Raw genomic sequence first — 16,047 nt, forward strand, 5'->3', positions numbered from 1 at the left:
CCGAGAAACCACCCGTTAGGCATGGAAAGGGTAAGGGTTTGATGAAGGGTCCAATTCATACCAGTGAGAAACCACCCGTCCTACTTCGAGAAGACTCAGGATATACCCTGGAAAGACTCTCGTCCATCATGACGGCTGACGATTATGAGGACCTTGGCAACCACGCGACGGAGGCGATGGGAGAGACGGGCCTCTTCACTATTGCACAGGTACTTTTTAACTTGTCCTCAAGCTTTTGTAACCTTCCTTTTCATCTGTCGTTTACATAGTGTTGTATTTTGCTTTCAGGCCATGCTAATGATGAAAGGGCTAATGGGTCGTTGTCTCAATCACGAGAAACCTATGGACCGTCTTAGGAAGAAGAATAAGACGATGGAGGACGAGCTCCACGACCTAAAGACCTAGAAGGTCAACATGGACAGGAAGCTTAAATGCTCGGAGCAGGTTAGAGGTGAGCTGGAGAAGGAAAATGAGCAGTTACATCAAATTTTTAAAGACAAGGAAAAGGAGTTGACGGACACCAAGGCTCAACTCCGCGATGCAAAAGAAGTTGCGGTCTAGGAGTATCGTGACTCTGACCTTCTTTTGGTAGAGCTTGGAAGGTCCTTTGTTGACGGATTCGACGACGCCATCTGACAGGTCAAGGTTTCGTATCCCGATTTGGACGTGTCCCATGTCTCCATCGACGCTCAAGGGCAAACACTTGCGCAATCCGTCCGTTCAGAGAGTACAGACGATGTGTTTGCCGTCACTGCTCCAGCTGACGAAGGTCAAACTCTCCCTCCAAATCAACCAGACGACAATCAAAAGATTGAAAATTCTTCCCCAAAGCATCAGTAACAGTTTTTTTTTTTTTATATATCACGGTCAAAACTTTAACCGTTGTAATTTATTTTGTTGAACCGTCGTATTTCAATTGTGAACATTTCATCTTATGAAATCTTAGTAGCTTATTCGCTTGCTTTTTATCCGTCGTGTATTTTTAATTTATTGCTGTATGCAATAGTCTAATCATGTCGCGGGGGTCCGTCCAATTGTGAGTTGAATGCAATGAAGACATATTTCATTTATGATGTCAGTCCGTCTCACAATTTAACTGGTATGTTTCTCCCTTTAGAGGTCGTTCCGTCGATTTTATGGACCGTACACTATGTGAAATAATATGATAACAATCCTTGTAGGTTGATCCGTCCACTGTGTGGACAATTCTTATCCATTTGGGTGATCCGTCCACAATGTGGACTTTAATAGAGATCCGTCCATTATGTGGACGATTTTACTTTTATCCATTTTGGATGACCCGTCCATTATATGGACTTAGTAGGGGTCCGTCCACTATGTGGACTAGATTTTTATCCATTTTGGATGACCCGTCCACTATATGGACTTAGTAGGGGTCTGTCCACTATGTGGACTTAGTAGATTTTTATCCTTTTTGGATGACCCGTCCATTATATGGACTTAGTAGGGGTCCGTCTGCTATGTGGACTTCGTAGATTTTTATCCATTTTGGATGACCCGTCCATTATATGGACTTAGTAGGGGTCCGTCCACTATGTGGACTTAGTAGATTTTTATCCATTTTGGATGACTCGTCTATTATATGGACTTAGTAGATGTCCGTCCATTATGTGGAATTAGTGTGGATTCGTCCACTTCGTGGGTGTAGTAAATTTTTATCCATTTTGGATAATCCGTCCAGTATGTGGACTTTGTAGATTTTGAGCACAGTACATTTCATACGTTTTAAATAAAAATTCTTCTCATTATGACATACCGGTAGACTATATTGTTCATGGAAAATAAAAAACTGTGGCTCTAATAAATAAAAACTATGACTGTTTAAAAATAAACTGGAAATGAGGTAGATGTTGTCTATGCCCCTCGACTACTGGTAGTATTTCTTAAAGTGCTCTACGTTCCATAGATGGCTCAGTTTTCTTCCGTCTAACATCTCCAAGTAGTACGTTCCCTTCCTATGCCATGAAATGATTCTGTACGGTCCTTCCTAGTTAGGAGCCAGTTTTTCTTGGGAGGCATCCTTTGTAGCACCGAGTACTTTTCGTAAGACCAGATCTCCCACTTGGAAATCCCTGTGCCTGACCTTGGAATTGTAATATTTTGCCATCATGTCTTGGTATCGCGCTAGTCTTTGTGTAGCTGCTGCCCTGACTTCGTCTACAAGGTCGAGTTGTAAACGTAAAGCTTCGTCATTCTTGCTCTCATCATAGCTTTCCACACGGTAGCTTGCTAATCCTACCTCTGTCGATATGAGGGCCTCAGTACCATACGCCAACCTAAACGGTGTTTCTCCTGTCGATGTCCTCGCCATTGTCCTGTATGCCCATAAAACACTTGGTAGTTCGTCCGGCTAGATGTCCTTTGCCCCCTCGAGCCGGGTCTTGATAATCTTCAACAAGGACCGGTTCGTGACTTCAACTTGTCCGTTGGCCTGCGGGTGGGCGGGCGATGAGTAGTGATTTTTCATTCCAAGTTGAGAACAAAAGTCTCTGAAGGTGTCGTTGTCGAATTGTTTCCCGTTGTCTGAAACGAGCACCCTCGGAATTCCATATCTACAAATAATACTTCTTCACACAAAGCTACAGATGTTTTTCTCTGTGATAGTAGCCAGAGTTTTTGCTTCCACCCATTTGGTGAAGTAGTCAATACCAACCACCAAGAACTTCAGCTGCCTTACTGCTGTTGGGAATGGACCCATGATGTCTAACCCCCATTGTGCAAACGGCCATGGAGCCATCATTGGGGTAAGTTCTTCCGTTGGCTGCCTAATGAGATTGCCAAATCGTTGACACTTGTCGCAAGCTCTAACGTATGTATGGGCATCCTTTTGCATTGTTGGCCAGTAGTATTTTGCTTAGAGTAGCTTGTGCACTAAAGACCTTGATCCAGAATGGTTTCCACAAACCCCTTCATGGATCTCCCTCATCACGTAATCTGCTTCTCCGTGGCCGAGGCATCTTAAATATGGTCGAGAGAATCCTCGTTTGTATAGGATGTTTTTAATCAAGACGAACCGGGCAACTTTAACCTTCAACTTTCTCGCGTCTTCTTTGTTATCGGGCAGCTTGCCTTCCTTGAGATACGCCATAATTGGAGTCGTCCAACAATCCTCATTGCTTACCTTCTGCATGCTAATGTCATCTAATAATGATGAAAGCTAGACAAAGGACAATACCTGTTCCGGGACGATCATTGGTTCGGCCGAAGCTGCCTTTGCGAGTCGGTTCGCTTCTTGGTTATCCTCTCTTGGGATTTGAATCATCGTGAATTGGAGGTCACTCGTTCGACCCTTCACTTCCCCAAGGTACCTTTTCATCCTCTCATTCTTGCAATCATAGCTCCCATTAACCTGACTGGCCACGATTTGAGAATCGGAATAGACGACCGCCTTCTTAGCTCCTACCGCTATTGCGAGTTCCAGTCCCGCAACTAGGGCCTTATATTCCACTTCGTTGTTAGTAGTGGTGAAGTCCAGACGGATCATGCATTCAATCTTGTCTCCTTCCGGGGTGTGGAGTACGACTCCGGTACCCCCAGCACGCTTATTGGAAGATCCGTCTGTGTAAATTCTCCAGGTGGGCGTCTCTTCTGCCCCCTGCTCCTCTGCGGTAGTGAATTCAGCAACGAAGTCTGCCAATATTTGTCCTTTCACTGTCGTTTGTGGCTGATATTGGATATCGAACTCACTTAGCTCGATTGCCCATAAAACCATCCATCCAGCTGTTTCGGGATTGCTCATTGCTCTCCGTAGGGGTCTATCTATCAGGACATTTATGGTGTGTGCTTGAAAATATAGCTTGAGCTTCCGGGCCGCAATCACAAGAGCAAATGCGAGTTTTTCCATCGGTGGGTATCTTTCTTCTGCTCCTCTTAGTGCCCGGCTTATAAAGTACATGGGCTTTTGTACCTTTCCTTCTTCTCTGATAAGAGCTGCACTGATCGCAGCTGAGGAGACGGAAAGGTACAAGAACAATTCTTCCCCCGGCATAGATGGGCTAAGCAACGGCGGAGCGGAGAGATATGTCTTCAACTCTTCGAATGCCTTTTGACACTCGTCCGTCCACTCGAAAGATCTCTTTAGCGTTCGGAAGAATGGGAGGCATTTGTCCATTGCTCTAGATACGAACCTATTTAAGGCTACTATCTTCCCGGTCAAGCTTTGTACTTCTTTTACCGTCCTTGGAGGAGATAGTTCCATAATCGCCTTTACTTTCTCCGGGTTGACTTCAATGCCCCTCTGAGACACCATAAATCCCAAGAATTTTCCTGCGGTTACTCCGAATGCGCATTTGTTCGGATTCAGCTTCATTCTGTATGTCCGAAGAGTATTAAAAGTCTTTTGGAGGTCCTTCAGATGATCAGACACCTTTACACTTTTTACCAACATATCGTCCACGTAAACCTGCACGTTTCTACCAATTTGGTGCGCGAACATTTTGTTCATCAATCTCTGATACGTGGCTCCCGCATTCTTAAGCCCGAAAGGCATTACCTTTTAGCAAAAAAGTCCCTGACTTGTTACAAATGAGGTTTTTTCCTGATCCATCTTGTCCAATTTGATTTGATTGTAACCGAAGAAGGCATCCATGAAGCTCAAAAGTTCATGTCTTGCGGTGGAGTCTACAAGGTTGTCAATGCGTGGGAGTGGGTAACTGTCCTTAGGGCAAGCTCTATTCAGATCCGTGAAGTTGACGCACATCCTCCACTTCCCATTGGACTTCTTGACCATTACTACATTCGCCAACCAATCAGGGTAGTACACCTCGCATATGAAGTCTGCTTCTTGTAGCTTCTGCACCTCTTCCGCTATGGCTCGATCTCGTTCGTGGGCGAACACTCGCTTTTTCTGTCGGACTGGAGAGAAGGAGGGTGATACGTTCAACCTGTGAACTATGACTGTTGGATCTATTCCCGGCATGACCTCGTGACTCCATGCAAAAACATCTTGATTTTCTTGGAGGAATAATACGAATGCTTGTCAGACTGTTTGGTCGGCGAGGGTGCCGATTCTGATTGTTTGGTCGGGCCTAGAATCATCCAGTTGTACTTCTTCCAACTCTTCCATCGGTTTCGCCATTGTTCTCTGTTCCTCGATGTTCATTGCTTATAGGTGATCATCCATTTCCATCATGGCGACGTAACATTCCCGTGCAGCCACCTGATTTTCCCGCAGTTCTCCAACTTCATATTCGGTAGGAAATTTGATCATTAGATGGTAGGTAGAGGTTACAGCCTTCCATGCATTGAGAGTGGGCCGTCCAAGGATGGCGTTGTACACTGAAGAGCAATCAACCACGAGAAAAGAAACATCCTTGGTTATCTACTGTGGGTAATCTCCCACCGTCACAGACAACATAACGATGCCTAAAGGATAGACCCTTGTTCCTCCGAAGCCAACAAGTGGTGCATTCGTTGGGACCAGTCGTTCTTTAGCAATCCCCATTTGCTGGAATGCGGGATAATAGAAGATATCTGCTGAGCTTCCGTTGTCCACCAAAACTCGATGCATGTTGTAGTCCCCTGCCCGTATGCTGACCACGAGCGCGTCGTCATATGGGTGGTAAAGGCGTCGCGCATCTTCTTCCGAAAACCCGATGCTGGGGCTATCTTGCCGTGTTGCTTTTGGTAAGGTACCTGTCAACTGGACGCTTTGAACCATCTGCAAGTAGGTCTTTCTGGCCTTTTTGGATGACCTTGCAGAAGTATTTCCCCCTACAATCATCCGTATATCTCCTACAGGTGGCCTGGGACGCTCGTTTTCCCGTCGGGGATTCTGCTCCTAGAGTTGATCCATCCTTTCCTTCCTCACGAACCTCTGCAACCTTCCTTGCCTGATGAGGGCCTCAATTTGTTGCTTCAAGTCATAACAGTCCGTCGTATCGTGGCTATGATTGCCATGAAAACGGCAGTATCTATCTCTTGGCCTCTTGTTCGGATCTCCCTTCAGCTTGCCTGGGAATGTCAAGGTTCCTTCATCTTTGATCTGCATTAACACTTGGTCAATTGGGGCTGTGAGGGGGGTGAAGCTCGTAAATCTTCCCGAAGGCGGTTTGGGTTATCGATCTTCTCGTCGTTCTCTGGTTCTTGCCATTTTTCCTCCTTTGTCCGGTTGCGCATCTTCCTGTCTTTCCCTCTTTCTAGGCTTGTCCTCTCGGGCTAGCAAGGCATCCTCTGCGTTCATATACTTCGTCGCCCTGTAAAACACATCGGACATAGTCTTTGGGTCATTCTTGTATAGAGAGAACAAGAACTTACCCTTTCGTAGCCCGTTTGTGAATGCTGCCACAAGTATCTTGTCATCTGCCTTGTCTATCGAGAGGGCTTCCTTGTTAAAGCGGGCTATGTATGATCTTAATGTCTCATCTTCTCGTTGTTTAATATTCAATAAACACACAGTAGACTTCTTATGCCGGTGACTTCTGATAAAGTGTGATACGAACTGTGCGCCTAATCCCTTAAAAGTGCTGATGGAATTAGGCGTTAGCCTACTGTACCAGTCCCTCGCAGGCCCTTTCAAAGTGGTGAGAAAAGCCCTGCACATGATTTCATCCGGTACGCCCTGAAGATGCATTAGGGTTCTGAAAGATTCCAAGTGATCCAATGGGTCCTTGGATCCATCGTAATTCTCCACGTGAGGCATGTGAAACTTTGGAGGAAGGGGGCATGAATTCACGAGCGTTGTGAAAGGCGAATCCGTTCTATAGACTAGGTCATCCAGGTCGCTGGATACTCGTCCTCTAAGGGCATTCATCATCACATCCATACGTTCCCTCATCTCCTCAATCCCAGCTGCTATGTGAGTCGGCAAGGTGTCCGAGATGGATGGTCGGTTGGTCTCTTGCCGCTCTGGTCTAGTCGGAGCGTTGCTACCCTCAGGCCCTTTCGCGTTCCTTCCTTACGGACTAGCACCCTCCTGGTCTTCCTCCGGTGCACTTGGGTGTGCATTCCTTTGTTGCAATTGTTCTTCTAAATCATGATTCTGCTTGGTGAGGCGCTCAACCGCCGCTGCAAGCGTTTGGACTTGCCTCTCTAGAGTTGTGGCGTGCGGTTCGTCGCCTTGATTGTTGTTCGTTGCCATCGATCGAGTGAGTACCATGCAACTTTTTGTCTCAGGAATAGAGCAAAGGCTAAATAATCTCTTCCCACAGACGGCGCCAACTGATGATGCCGAAAAAATCACCAGTAAGCTGCAAGCACTCCTTAAACCAAAGCAACACCTGCAAAAAGAAAATAGAGGACCTAAAAGAGAGCACCGGTGTGGTGCCGGCCAAAAACCCTCCGAAGGTCAAGTTAGAGTCTTTTTTTTACAACCCTAGAGTGCCAGAGTCGAGATAATTATGCGTACCTTGATGCTAGGGTTTCTGGGGTATTTATATTGGTGTAGGGTTATCATTCCTGCCTTGGTTAGGAAACCTTTTCCTTTTAGGATAGTACTTCTTTTTACTCTCCATTCCTTCTTGAGCTCTTTTCCATATAGGAGTCTTTTTATTATGGTCAAACGTGTAACGCAAGAACTCCCGGTGTGCACGCTTGTGTGGAGATAAAGCAAAGCCACGTCAAACATATCGTGTGACGTATAATTAAGAATTTATGACAACTAATCATACTGGACGGATACCAAATGTTGGATCCGTCCGATGTGTATCCTTGCGGTATCAATCTGTCGACCACACTCCGTCGTTCTTCTTAAAGAAAGATCCGTCTCATACTTTTATCCTCTTCAGATATGTTGAAAACCCAACTTCTTTATGATTATTTTAAGGAAAACCTATTTCACCCTATTATACGTCTCACTCATATTCAGTATAATGGCCATAGATCCTTCCCTTCCATCTCACATGTATGCATTGAGTGTAATGACTGCAGCCTGCACAAAAAGCATAATGCTTGGATTCAATTGAGGTGAACTTTTAATTTGAAATCACAACATTTGCATATAGTTAACGTTGATCTTAAACTATTTTCACTTTTAAGAAAAGTATTATCCCAGTAATATTTTGTAACCACCACTAACTTAATTCAACCAATTTCACTTTTAAGGGCTACCATGTAACATTTATTTGAGATGAATTTTTTTTTTTTTTTTTTTTTTTATATATATATATTTTAAAGAGATAGTTTCAACATATGACCGCTTCTAATAATTGCTTTTTATCATTAAACCAAGATACCAATTGATTTTTCTAGTGTAAATGGGAATTGAATATCAAATTTCTTATTCGACAACAAAATATTTTACCAATTGAGGTAACTGAAACCCAAATTTAAAATGAAGACTTGATGTGCCTCAGAAAGTTTACTAAAACTTAGATTAAAAAATGATTAATCATTTTAGGACAAATTCTAGGTTAGTAATTTTAAAAATAAAGGGACAAATGCATAATAAATCTTGGATTTCATTAATGTCCACCTCTTTAAATTTAAAATTATTATAATATAGACCCTCTACGAGTTTCTATGGATTAAAATTAATTAAAATCTACCTGCATAAGTTACATGATTTGTGACCTATTTGAGCAGTAAAAGAAACCTTCACATTAATACTAAGCAGTAGTGTATAAAACTTGGAAATGATTGTATATCATTTATCATGTTTATTTATTATGGCCTGTACACATGATAAGTCTTTTTATAATCATTTTATTTTCTGATACCAAAAGAGCACCTATGGTGGATATGAAGAGATATTTGGTAATTGGCACCTAAATAGATCTTTAGAAGAGCACTACAAAAAAGGGGGTCTATAGCCGCGTTTCAAAAACGCGGCTATAGACCCCGAAAACGCGGCTATAACCTATAGCCATGTTTTCTATGGCCGTGTTTACAACCCAGGCCTAAGCAGCGCAGCAACAGACCCTAGGGGTCTGTAGCCGCGTTTTTAAACCATGGCTATAGCCCTCTGTTAGCTGAGAAGCCTAGAACTATAGCCGCGTATATAAAAAACGCGGCTATAGCGTCCCTTTTTTTTTTTTTTTCCTCTTCCCTGTTTTTTTTATTTCTTTTTTCCCTGTTATCACAACTGAATTGATTTATCCCTGCTATCACAAGTTTCCAACACAACTTATCACAAGTTTCCAAATCATGGACACAACTTATCAAAATAAACAAGTTCATCAATCATAAGTTTCCATCACAAGTTTCCAACTCAACTTATCAAAATAAACAAGTTCCCTGCTGTATATCTCAACACAACACAACACAACACAAGTTCCATGCTATCACAAGTTTCAAACAAAACTTATCACAAGTTTCCAACACAAGTTTCCAAATCATGGGCACAACTTATCAAAATAAACAAGTTCACTCACGATCTTGCATAAAATAAAATTCATATGTTATCATCTATTTAGTTCTTAAAAGATTCATTTATAATATAAAATACCATGTTGTCTACAAAAGTGAACAAAAAAATTCTAAGAAAAGTCTTCTAAACCATGGGTGATCTAAAACATCAACTCATACAAGAACAAGTTTCACTATAAAAAATGAAATCAAGAAAAATAGAGTTCCTTATTTCTATAACCACTAGACCAAATTAGGCAATTCTTATTTTTTAAGAGGACTATTGAGTTAACTCAAATTTTTGGGAGGGCCAATTTTTAGGCAAAACCTTTAAGATGCTTAATCTATAGAAGAAGAAAAAAAGTTGGGGTGGGTGGGGGGACAGAACTACATGTACTCCACCCTTGCATTAAATCTTGTCTATACTCTAGACAAATAAAGCCCCCGCCGGGGGGGGGGGGGGGGGGGGGGGGGCCTTTACCTAGTGATAATAATAATAATTATGAAAATGTTGCCAAGGTCAAATCCTATTATCTATGACAAAAATTCCTCAACTAGTTCTTTTGAAAGAAAATAAAAAATGAAAAGAATTATGATCAAATTATCAATATACAAGTAAAAGAGGAACAAGATTATTTTCATTTTATTTATTTTACGGTTAATATTTTATCTTTTAAATCTAATCGTATAAAGATTGGCATGTCATTTCAAACTTCAAACAACATTATGGTTAACACACTTTTAAATTTTTAAATTTAGTCCAAATTATCAAGTGGAAAGAAGTGAAGTTTGAAGGGAAACTAAACACGTTGAAAAAAAAAAAAGAACTCCATGATAACAAAAATTAAAAATAACAGGTAAGTATAACACGGAAGTAATGGAATATTTGATCTAAAGTCATTTTCGTTGGAAATTGCTTCAATAGGTACCTATGTGAGTTATGATGCTAAGTGCTTGACTTTCTACGATCATTGAATCACTTGTACTAGTAAATAGCTAATAACGCTATATAGAGGCATCATCGAGCCAAATCTCTCTCTCTCTCTCTCTCTCTCTCTCTCTCTCTCTCTCTCTCCTGAATTTTGCTTTTCTTTGATAGACTTATTTTGTTGTCTCTTTTTATAGAACTTGCCCACACACAAAAAAAAAAAAAAAAAGTGGGGAAATAGCAATAGCTATCTGGCGGGAAAAGAAGTTAGGGGAGAGCCCAAACAAACACTTCTAGCCACGCGTTTAGTTGCGAACTTATTAGTTAGCACATGAGGGTCAAATCCGTAATTTCCTACTCAGTAGCTTCTCACTTTTCGTCTTTAAGTAGTGAGCTGTGATCATTGCACTTTTCCAAACCGTTTTATCTCGTTTTCTATCTCTCTCTCTCCCTCCATTTCCTTTTTTTTTTTTTTTCTCGGGAAAACAAAATCAGAGCAACCAAACAGCAACACTACACTTTGAGAAGTGTGAGAAATGAGAATAATAAGTTGCCATGGATATTCACTTTGTTTACTATCGTCGCTGTGCGTGGCTTCAATCTTCGTCGTTATGATTCTCTCAAGCCATTTCTGTGAGCTCATGAGAACGTTCTACGCTAACTCCAAGTCCTCCGAGTACTCAGTTCCATTGCTTGAGTTACAGCAAAAGCTCACCACTCACGATCATGTCACACCTCTCCATTCCGATTCTACCACTGCAACTACTGCTTTCAACCCCAACCGAACCGTACCAGTACGTTACAATCTCTCTCTCTCTCTCTCTCTCTCTCTCATTGATTCTGTGTTTGAATTTGTTAAACCAAAAGGCCAAAACCGTTAAAATCGGTTTTGATCCTGATGTTATGTAAATAAATACAGAGAATAATTAGAAAACAAGCAAAACTGAGCAGAGAGAAAGAGCTTGAACTAGGATTAGCGCGAGCACGAGCTTCGATTCGAAGAGCCACCGCAGCTTCAAAGCGCAACCGCTCTGCAATGTCCCTCAACGCCACCGATTTCGTCCCCTCCGATCGTGTTTATCGCAACCCCACCGCTTTTTACCAGTAAGCCTTTCTTTCTTTCTTTCTTTCTTTTGTTTTATTTAATTTTTCAAACATAGATTTAAAAATTAAAAAAATATATATATCTACCGGTATAATTTATATAGTATATAATGAAAAGGTAGAATTTAAAGCGTCGAAAGTTTTGAAAAACTGCTTTGCTTCTAAGTCACCGTTAATTTCTTTTGATAAGTCGTTGGGTATGGGTTTTTATTATGAGAGCATTTCTTGTGATAAACGCTAGCTAGCTAATTAAGGTGTGTGAAGTGCGCACTCACTCAATTCCTTTCACCGTTTCACATATCACAGTTATTAGTCAGTCCACAAACAATACACATTCTCTCTCAGTCTCTGTCTCTGTCTCTGTCTCTGTGTGTGGTCCTGGCGATCATAGCTATTGGAAAAGCGGGGCTTTGATACTTAATTATTGTAATGTAATGGATACTTCATGTATTTTGTGCCCACTCCTTTTCCTTTACTTTTTTTTTTATTTTTTTTTATCAATGCTCCAAAGTCAAATTAATATCCCACTTCTCTTACGGTTACTCTGTTGGTATTGGACCACGCAAGCACGCCCCCAAACAAATTTAACATAATAAATAAATATAAAACGGTTAATTAATTAATTAATTAATGAAATGAAATCTGAATCATTGGTGTTGGCTTAATTACCAACCCGTATTGGAATTAGGATAAAATATAGGGATATGAGATAATATTTGAATTCAAATAAAATACAACAGTTGTAACCAAATCCTTAATTTGCAAGTTTATCTGAAAGTTGTAGAAGCATTTGAATTGAAATTTTGATTTGCAACTGCATGTAGAGGGAAAAGCTGGCACTGTTTTTAATTGTGTTTAAATCTAATTATGGCATTATTATTTTATTTTAATAGTATCTGATGCTTCCACACTTGTAGGAGTTGATTAATTTGCATAGCTGGGCTGGAACCATCAAAGATATATGTGAAACTGAAATCACCAATTAATCCATCTGTTAATTACCTGGCTAGCTGGTGTGCTACATAAGATGAATTAAGTACAATACAATAGTCAATAGTGTACCTTTTCACTCAATTAATTAGATCTATCTAATTCTCTCTTACTTGAAAATTAAGTGCTCAACCTCACTTTGTTCGGAACCGACAAAGTTATTGTCAATTAATTCCCTATAATAAAATTAAGTTTCAGCCCATAATTTCTCTAGTGTGAGATTAATCAATGCACTCGTGTATGTCACTACTCCACACATGAATCTGCACAGGAGATTCATATTTTATGCAAGAGCAAAATATAATAAGCCTTATGCACGGCATGATTTTTTTATTCTGAAAACGTTGTCTAATTCTCGATTATTAATATTCGAAGAGGTCTACATATTTTGTTTATTAAAAAAAATTCATTTTAAACCATCACAATTCTTCACCGTTTTTTACTTGTTCGTAGCCATTATTATCATTATCATAAAACCATTATTTATTATTATCATGCATGCAATTGATTAACTAGTTTTAGACGCTGAACTATTATTTTTATTTTTTTCTTTGATGGGAATAGAACGGAATAAAACTAAGATTTAATATATAATGACTACTGATTACACTTATTTTTTATTTTTTATGAGAGACTATTGATTACATTGAGGTAACATATAATGATTACCCCTGAAACACAAGCTAGCTAGAAGGTTATTATATGACTTTCGGGGTTTTCACAACCCTTCAACTAGCTACTGGAGTAGTGTGGCAGTACCCAAATGCCAAATCACTCAAAAGCCCATCATGCATGATCATCATGTAGAAAATAGAAAGATAAGTAGATTGACATATTGACCCTTGATGAATTTCAAAAATGACAGGAGCTACATGGAGATGGAGAGAAGATTCAAAGTGTACGTGTACACAGAAGGCGAGCCACCGATGACCCACGATGGACCATGCAAAGACATCTATAGCATGGAAGGGAGGTTCATCCATGAGATGGAGCAAGGTGCCGTGGCTAAGCGGTTCAAGACCAAGGATCCACAAATGGCCCATGTTCACTTCATGCCCTTCAGCGTGACTTGGATGGTCAGATACCTTTACACCCCTCTCTCTCACGACATAGCCCCACTAAGCCGGTTTGTCTCTGATTATGTCAGACTCGTTTCTACCAAGTACCCCTTTTGGAATAGAACCCATGGTGCTGACCACTTCATGCTTGCTTGTCATGATTGGGTAAGTTCCTTTCTACCTTGCCTTTCTCTCCTTTTCGTTTTCTTGGTCCTTCAATTTTGTCCTTAGGAATTAGGATACTGCTGTTTCTGACACCACTAATAGTGTTTGCGGCTTTGTTTGTATGTCACTGTCTATCCCGTATGTCTTCATGATTTTCACAAGTGGAATGCCAAGCTTGGTCAACTTTTGGATATAGTTTGGCTTTTGTTAACGGCGTCTTTTTGGCTTTTTAAGCAACCTTTAAAAGGATGCCATATTAACTATTAGTAAGAAACAGAAGAAAAAGAACTGATAAAATATAGACTTTTAAAAGATTTCATATTGAGTAAGAAATAGAAAGAAAAAAAAATAAAAATATAACTTTTAAGTTGAAAGTTGTTTGACTTCATGCAAAAAAAGTATATAAAAACGCCCACTAATAGGATCCTAAATCTAGTTACTATACATTGTACAATTTCACATTTGAAAATTTGAAACACTACATGGCTTGATTGAATTTAATTATCTTTAAGAAAGATAATTCTATTGTATTGGTTAATACTAGCATGTACAGTATTTGAATTTAAGTAGAAAGCTAAAATACTTCTTGGAAGATTATATCTTCTTGGTTTACAAAGAAATTAAATGAAGCAACTAACCATTTCCAAAAATTGCAGGGTCCCCATGCATCGAAGGGTAACCCTTTCCTCTACAACACATCCATCCGAGTCCTTTGCAATGCCAACACCTCCGAAGGTTTCAACCCCCAAAAAGACGTTAGCCTCCCAGAAATACACCTCTATGGTGGCAATGTATCCCCCAAACTACTCACCCCTCCACCGGACAATGCCTCACGTCCCTATCTTGCTTTCTTTGCCGGCGGAATGCACGGCCCGATCCGACCCATATTACTAAACCATTGGAAAAACCGTGACAATGTTCTGCGTGTCTATGAGTACCTGTCCAAAGACTTAGACTACGACTCCTTTATGCTTCAGTCTAAGTTCTGTCTATGTCCTAGTGGGCATGAAGTGGCCAGCCCAAGAATTGTGGAAGCCATTTATGCCGAATGTGTGCCTGTGATTTTGTCACAGAATTATGTGTTGCCCTTCAGTGATGTATTGAAGTGGGAGGAATTTTCGATTCAGCTTGATGTGTCGGATATCCCAAGACTGAAGAATGTGTTGAGGGCAGTTCCGGAAGAGAAGTATAGGAGGCTTAAGGAGGGGTTAAGGGTTGTGAGGAGGCATTTTATGTTGAACCAGCCACCTAAAAGATTTGATGTTTTTCATATGATTTTACACTCTGTATGGCTTAGGAGATTAAATGTAAAACTTGACTAGATTTTTTTTTTTTGTTCTTTTTTCTCTCCACCTTCTTAAAAAAAATAATGAATGGGAAAGAAAAATGTCATTTTCTGGTGCTCATATGATGAAGTATTGGTTAGATTGTTGTTTAGGGTTTGGTATATACTCTCCATTTAACTGTCCAAAATTAAATTTTATAAATCTGAACATTATTTTAAATTATATTATAAGTAATGTGATATTATATATGTTATTAAGAATGTTTTTTTTTTTTTTTCAATCTTAACCGATCATGTCACTTGAAATCTAAAGAGACTTATGGGGTGTAAAGCAGTAGACGAAATTACCCCACACACATAAAAAAAAATAAGTAGACGGAGCCCAGGCCCGATCGGCTGAATTGGAAATGTGCACAGACATGATCCTATCAATTCTACCATGCCTCTATCTATTCTATCGAATCCACAACATAATGGACTTAAAAAAATAATAATAATTGGGCCTCATCAGCCAGTTAAGCCTAAAAATTGTGAGGCCTCTTTGGTCGTATTTGATTAATGGTTCTGACAAATAGAAGCTTTCTCGTTGTGGCACTGGCCCATTAGTTATTACCATTGTAAATCTGTATATTTCAACCTTATCGGCCATTCATCTGAGTACTTTCCAGTTTCTTTATGTGATCTGTAGTTTCTCCTACTCTCTTGTCTAAAATATTGGATCTCTGTCAAATTCTCTCCTAAATAGAAAAATCCCAACACTATCAAATGGCTACATAACCCCTTTTGGAAAGCGCAATCAGCGGCACTCCACAAAATGACAAAATAGCCTCAGTCTTCCTTTGTTCCAATGTAACTATACAACGCACTGACCCTAATTTAGGATTCTTTTTCTATTTTTCAAAATTGTATGAGAGAGATGTTACGTCCACATTATCTTTACAATAAATTATAAGTAGTTAGTTGTTATTGGTTCAAATTTGGACATAACACTAAAATTACTTTTTTACTTTTTTGTCCCAACAATAATAACTAGTAATAACCTGATTCTTAAAATTTATTGTAAAAATGTTGTGAAAATGTTGTGGACATATCATTTCTTATTTTATAATTGTCTTATAAAAAAGAGAAATAGTCCACAAAAAATCCTGTGGAAAATTGTTATTGATTGGTAGAGAAGTAATTTCATTAGTAAGTTCAAATTAAAACCAATAATA

General features: G+C 39.9%; 2 protein-coding genes across 2 annotated transcripts; one reads left to right on the forward strand and one right to left on the reverse strand.

Moving 5' to 3' along the window:
* Positions 1 to 2,008: 2,008 nt before the first annotated feature.
* LOC142622516 (uncharacterized) lies at positions 2,009 to 2,332 on the reverse strand. The gene has a single exon (XM_075796003.1). It carries the CDS (start codon positions 2,330 to 2,332, stop codon positions 2,009 to 2,011), a length of 324 nt encoding a protein of 107 aa, XP_075652118.1.
* Positions 2,333 to 10,651: 8,319 nt separating this feature from the next.
* On the forward strand, positions 10,652 to 14,887 carry LOC142624651 (putative glycosyltransferase At5g25310). The gene is made up of 4 exons (XM_075798315.1): positions 10,652 to 11,025; positions 11,151 to 11,335; positions 13,191 to 13,548; positions 14,205 to 14,887. The coding sequence occupies exons 1-4, from the start codon at positions 10,768 to 10,770 to the stop codon at positions 14,868 to 14,870; spliced, it is 1,467 nt and encodes a 488-aa protein (XP_075654430.1). The 5' UTR covers positions 10,652 to 10,767; the 3' UTR covers positions 14,871 to 14,887.
* The last annotated feature ends 1,160 nt before the right edge of the window (positions 14,888 to 16,047 follow it).

Source organism: Castanea sativa, chromosome 1 (genome assembly GCF_040712315.1).
Source record: "Castanea sativa cultivar Marrone di Chiusa Pesio chromosome 1, ASM4071231v1".
Taxonomy (NCBI): Eukaryota; Viridiplantae; Streptophyta; class Magnoliopsida; order Fagales; family Fagaceae; genus Castanea; species Castanea sativa.

Coding starts and splice junctions, on each gene's coding strand:
- LOC142622516 (XM_075796003.1), bottom strand. CDS start 2,332: ATGGCGAGGACATCGACAGGAGAAACACCGTTTAGGTTGGCGTATGGT.
- LOC142624651 (XM_075798315.1), top strand. CDS start 10,768: ATGAGAATAATAAGTTGCCATGGATATTCACTTTGTTTACTATCGTCG. Junction 11,336..13,190: donor AACCCCACCGCTTTTTACCA/GTAAGCCTTTCT, acceptor CAAAAATGACAG/GAGCTACATGGAGATGGAGA. Junction 13,549..14,204: donor TGCTTGCTTGTCATGATTGG/GTAAGTTCCTTT, acceptor CAAAAATTGCAG/GGTCCCCATGCATCGAAGGG.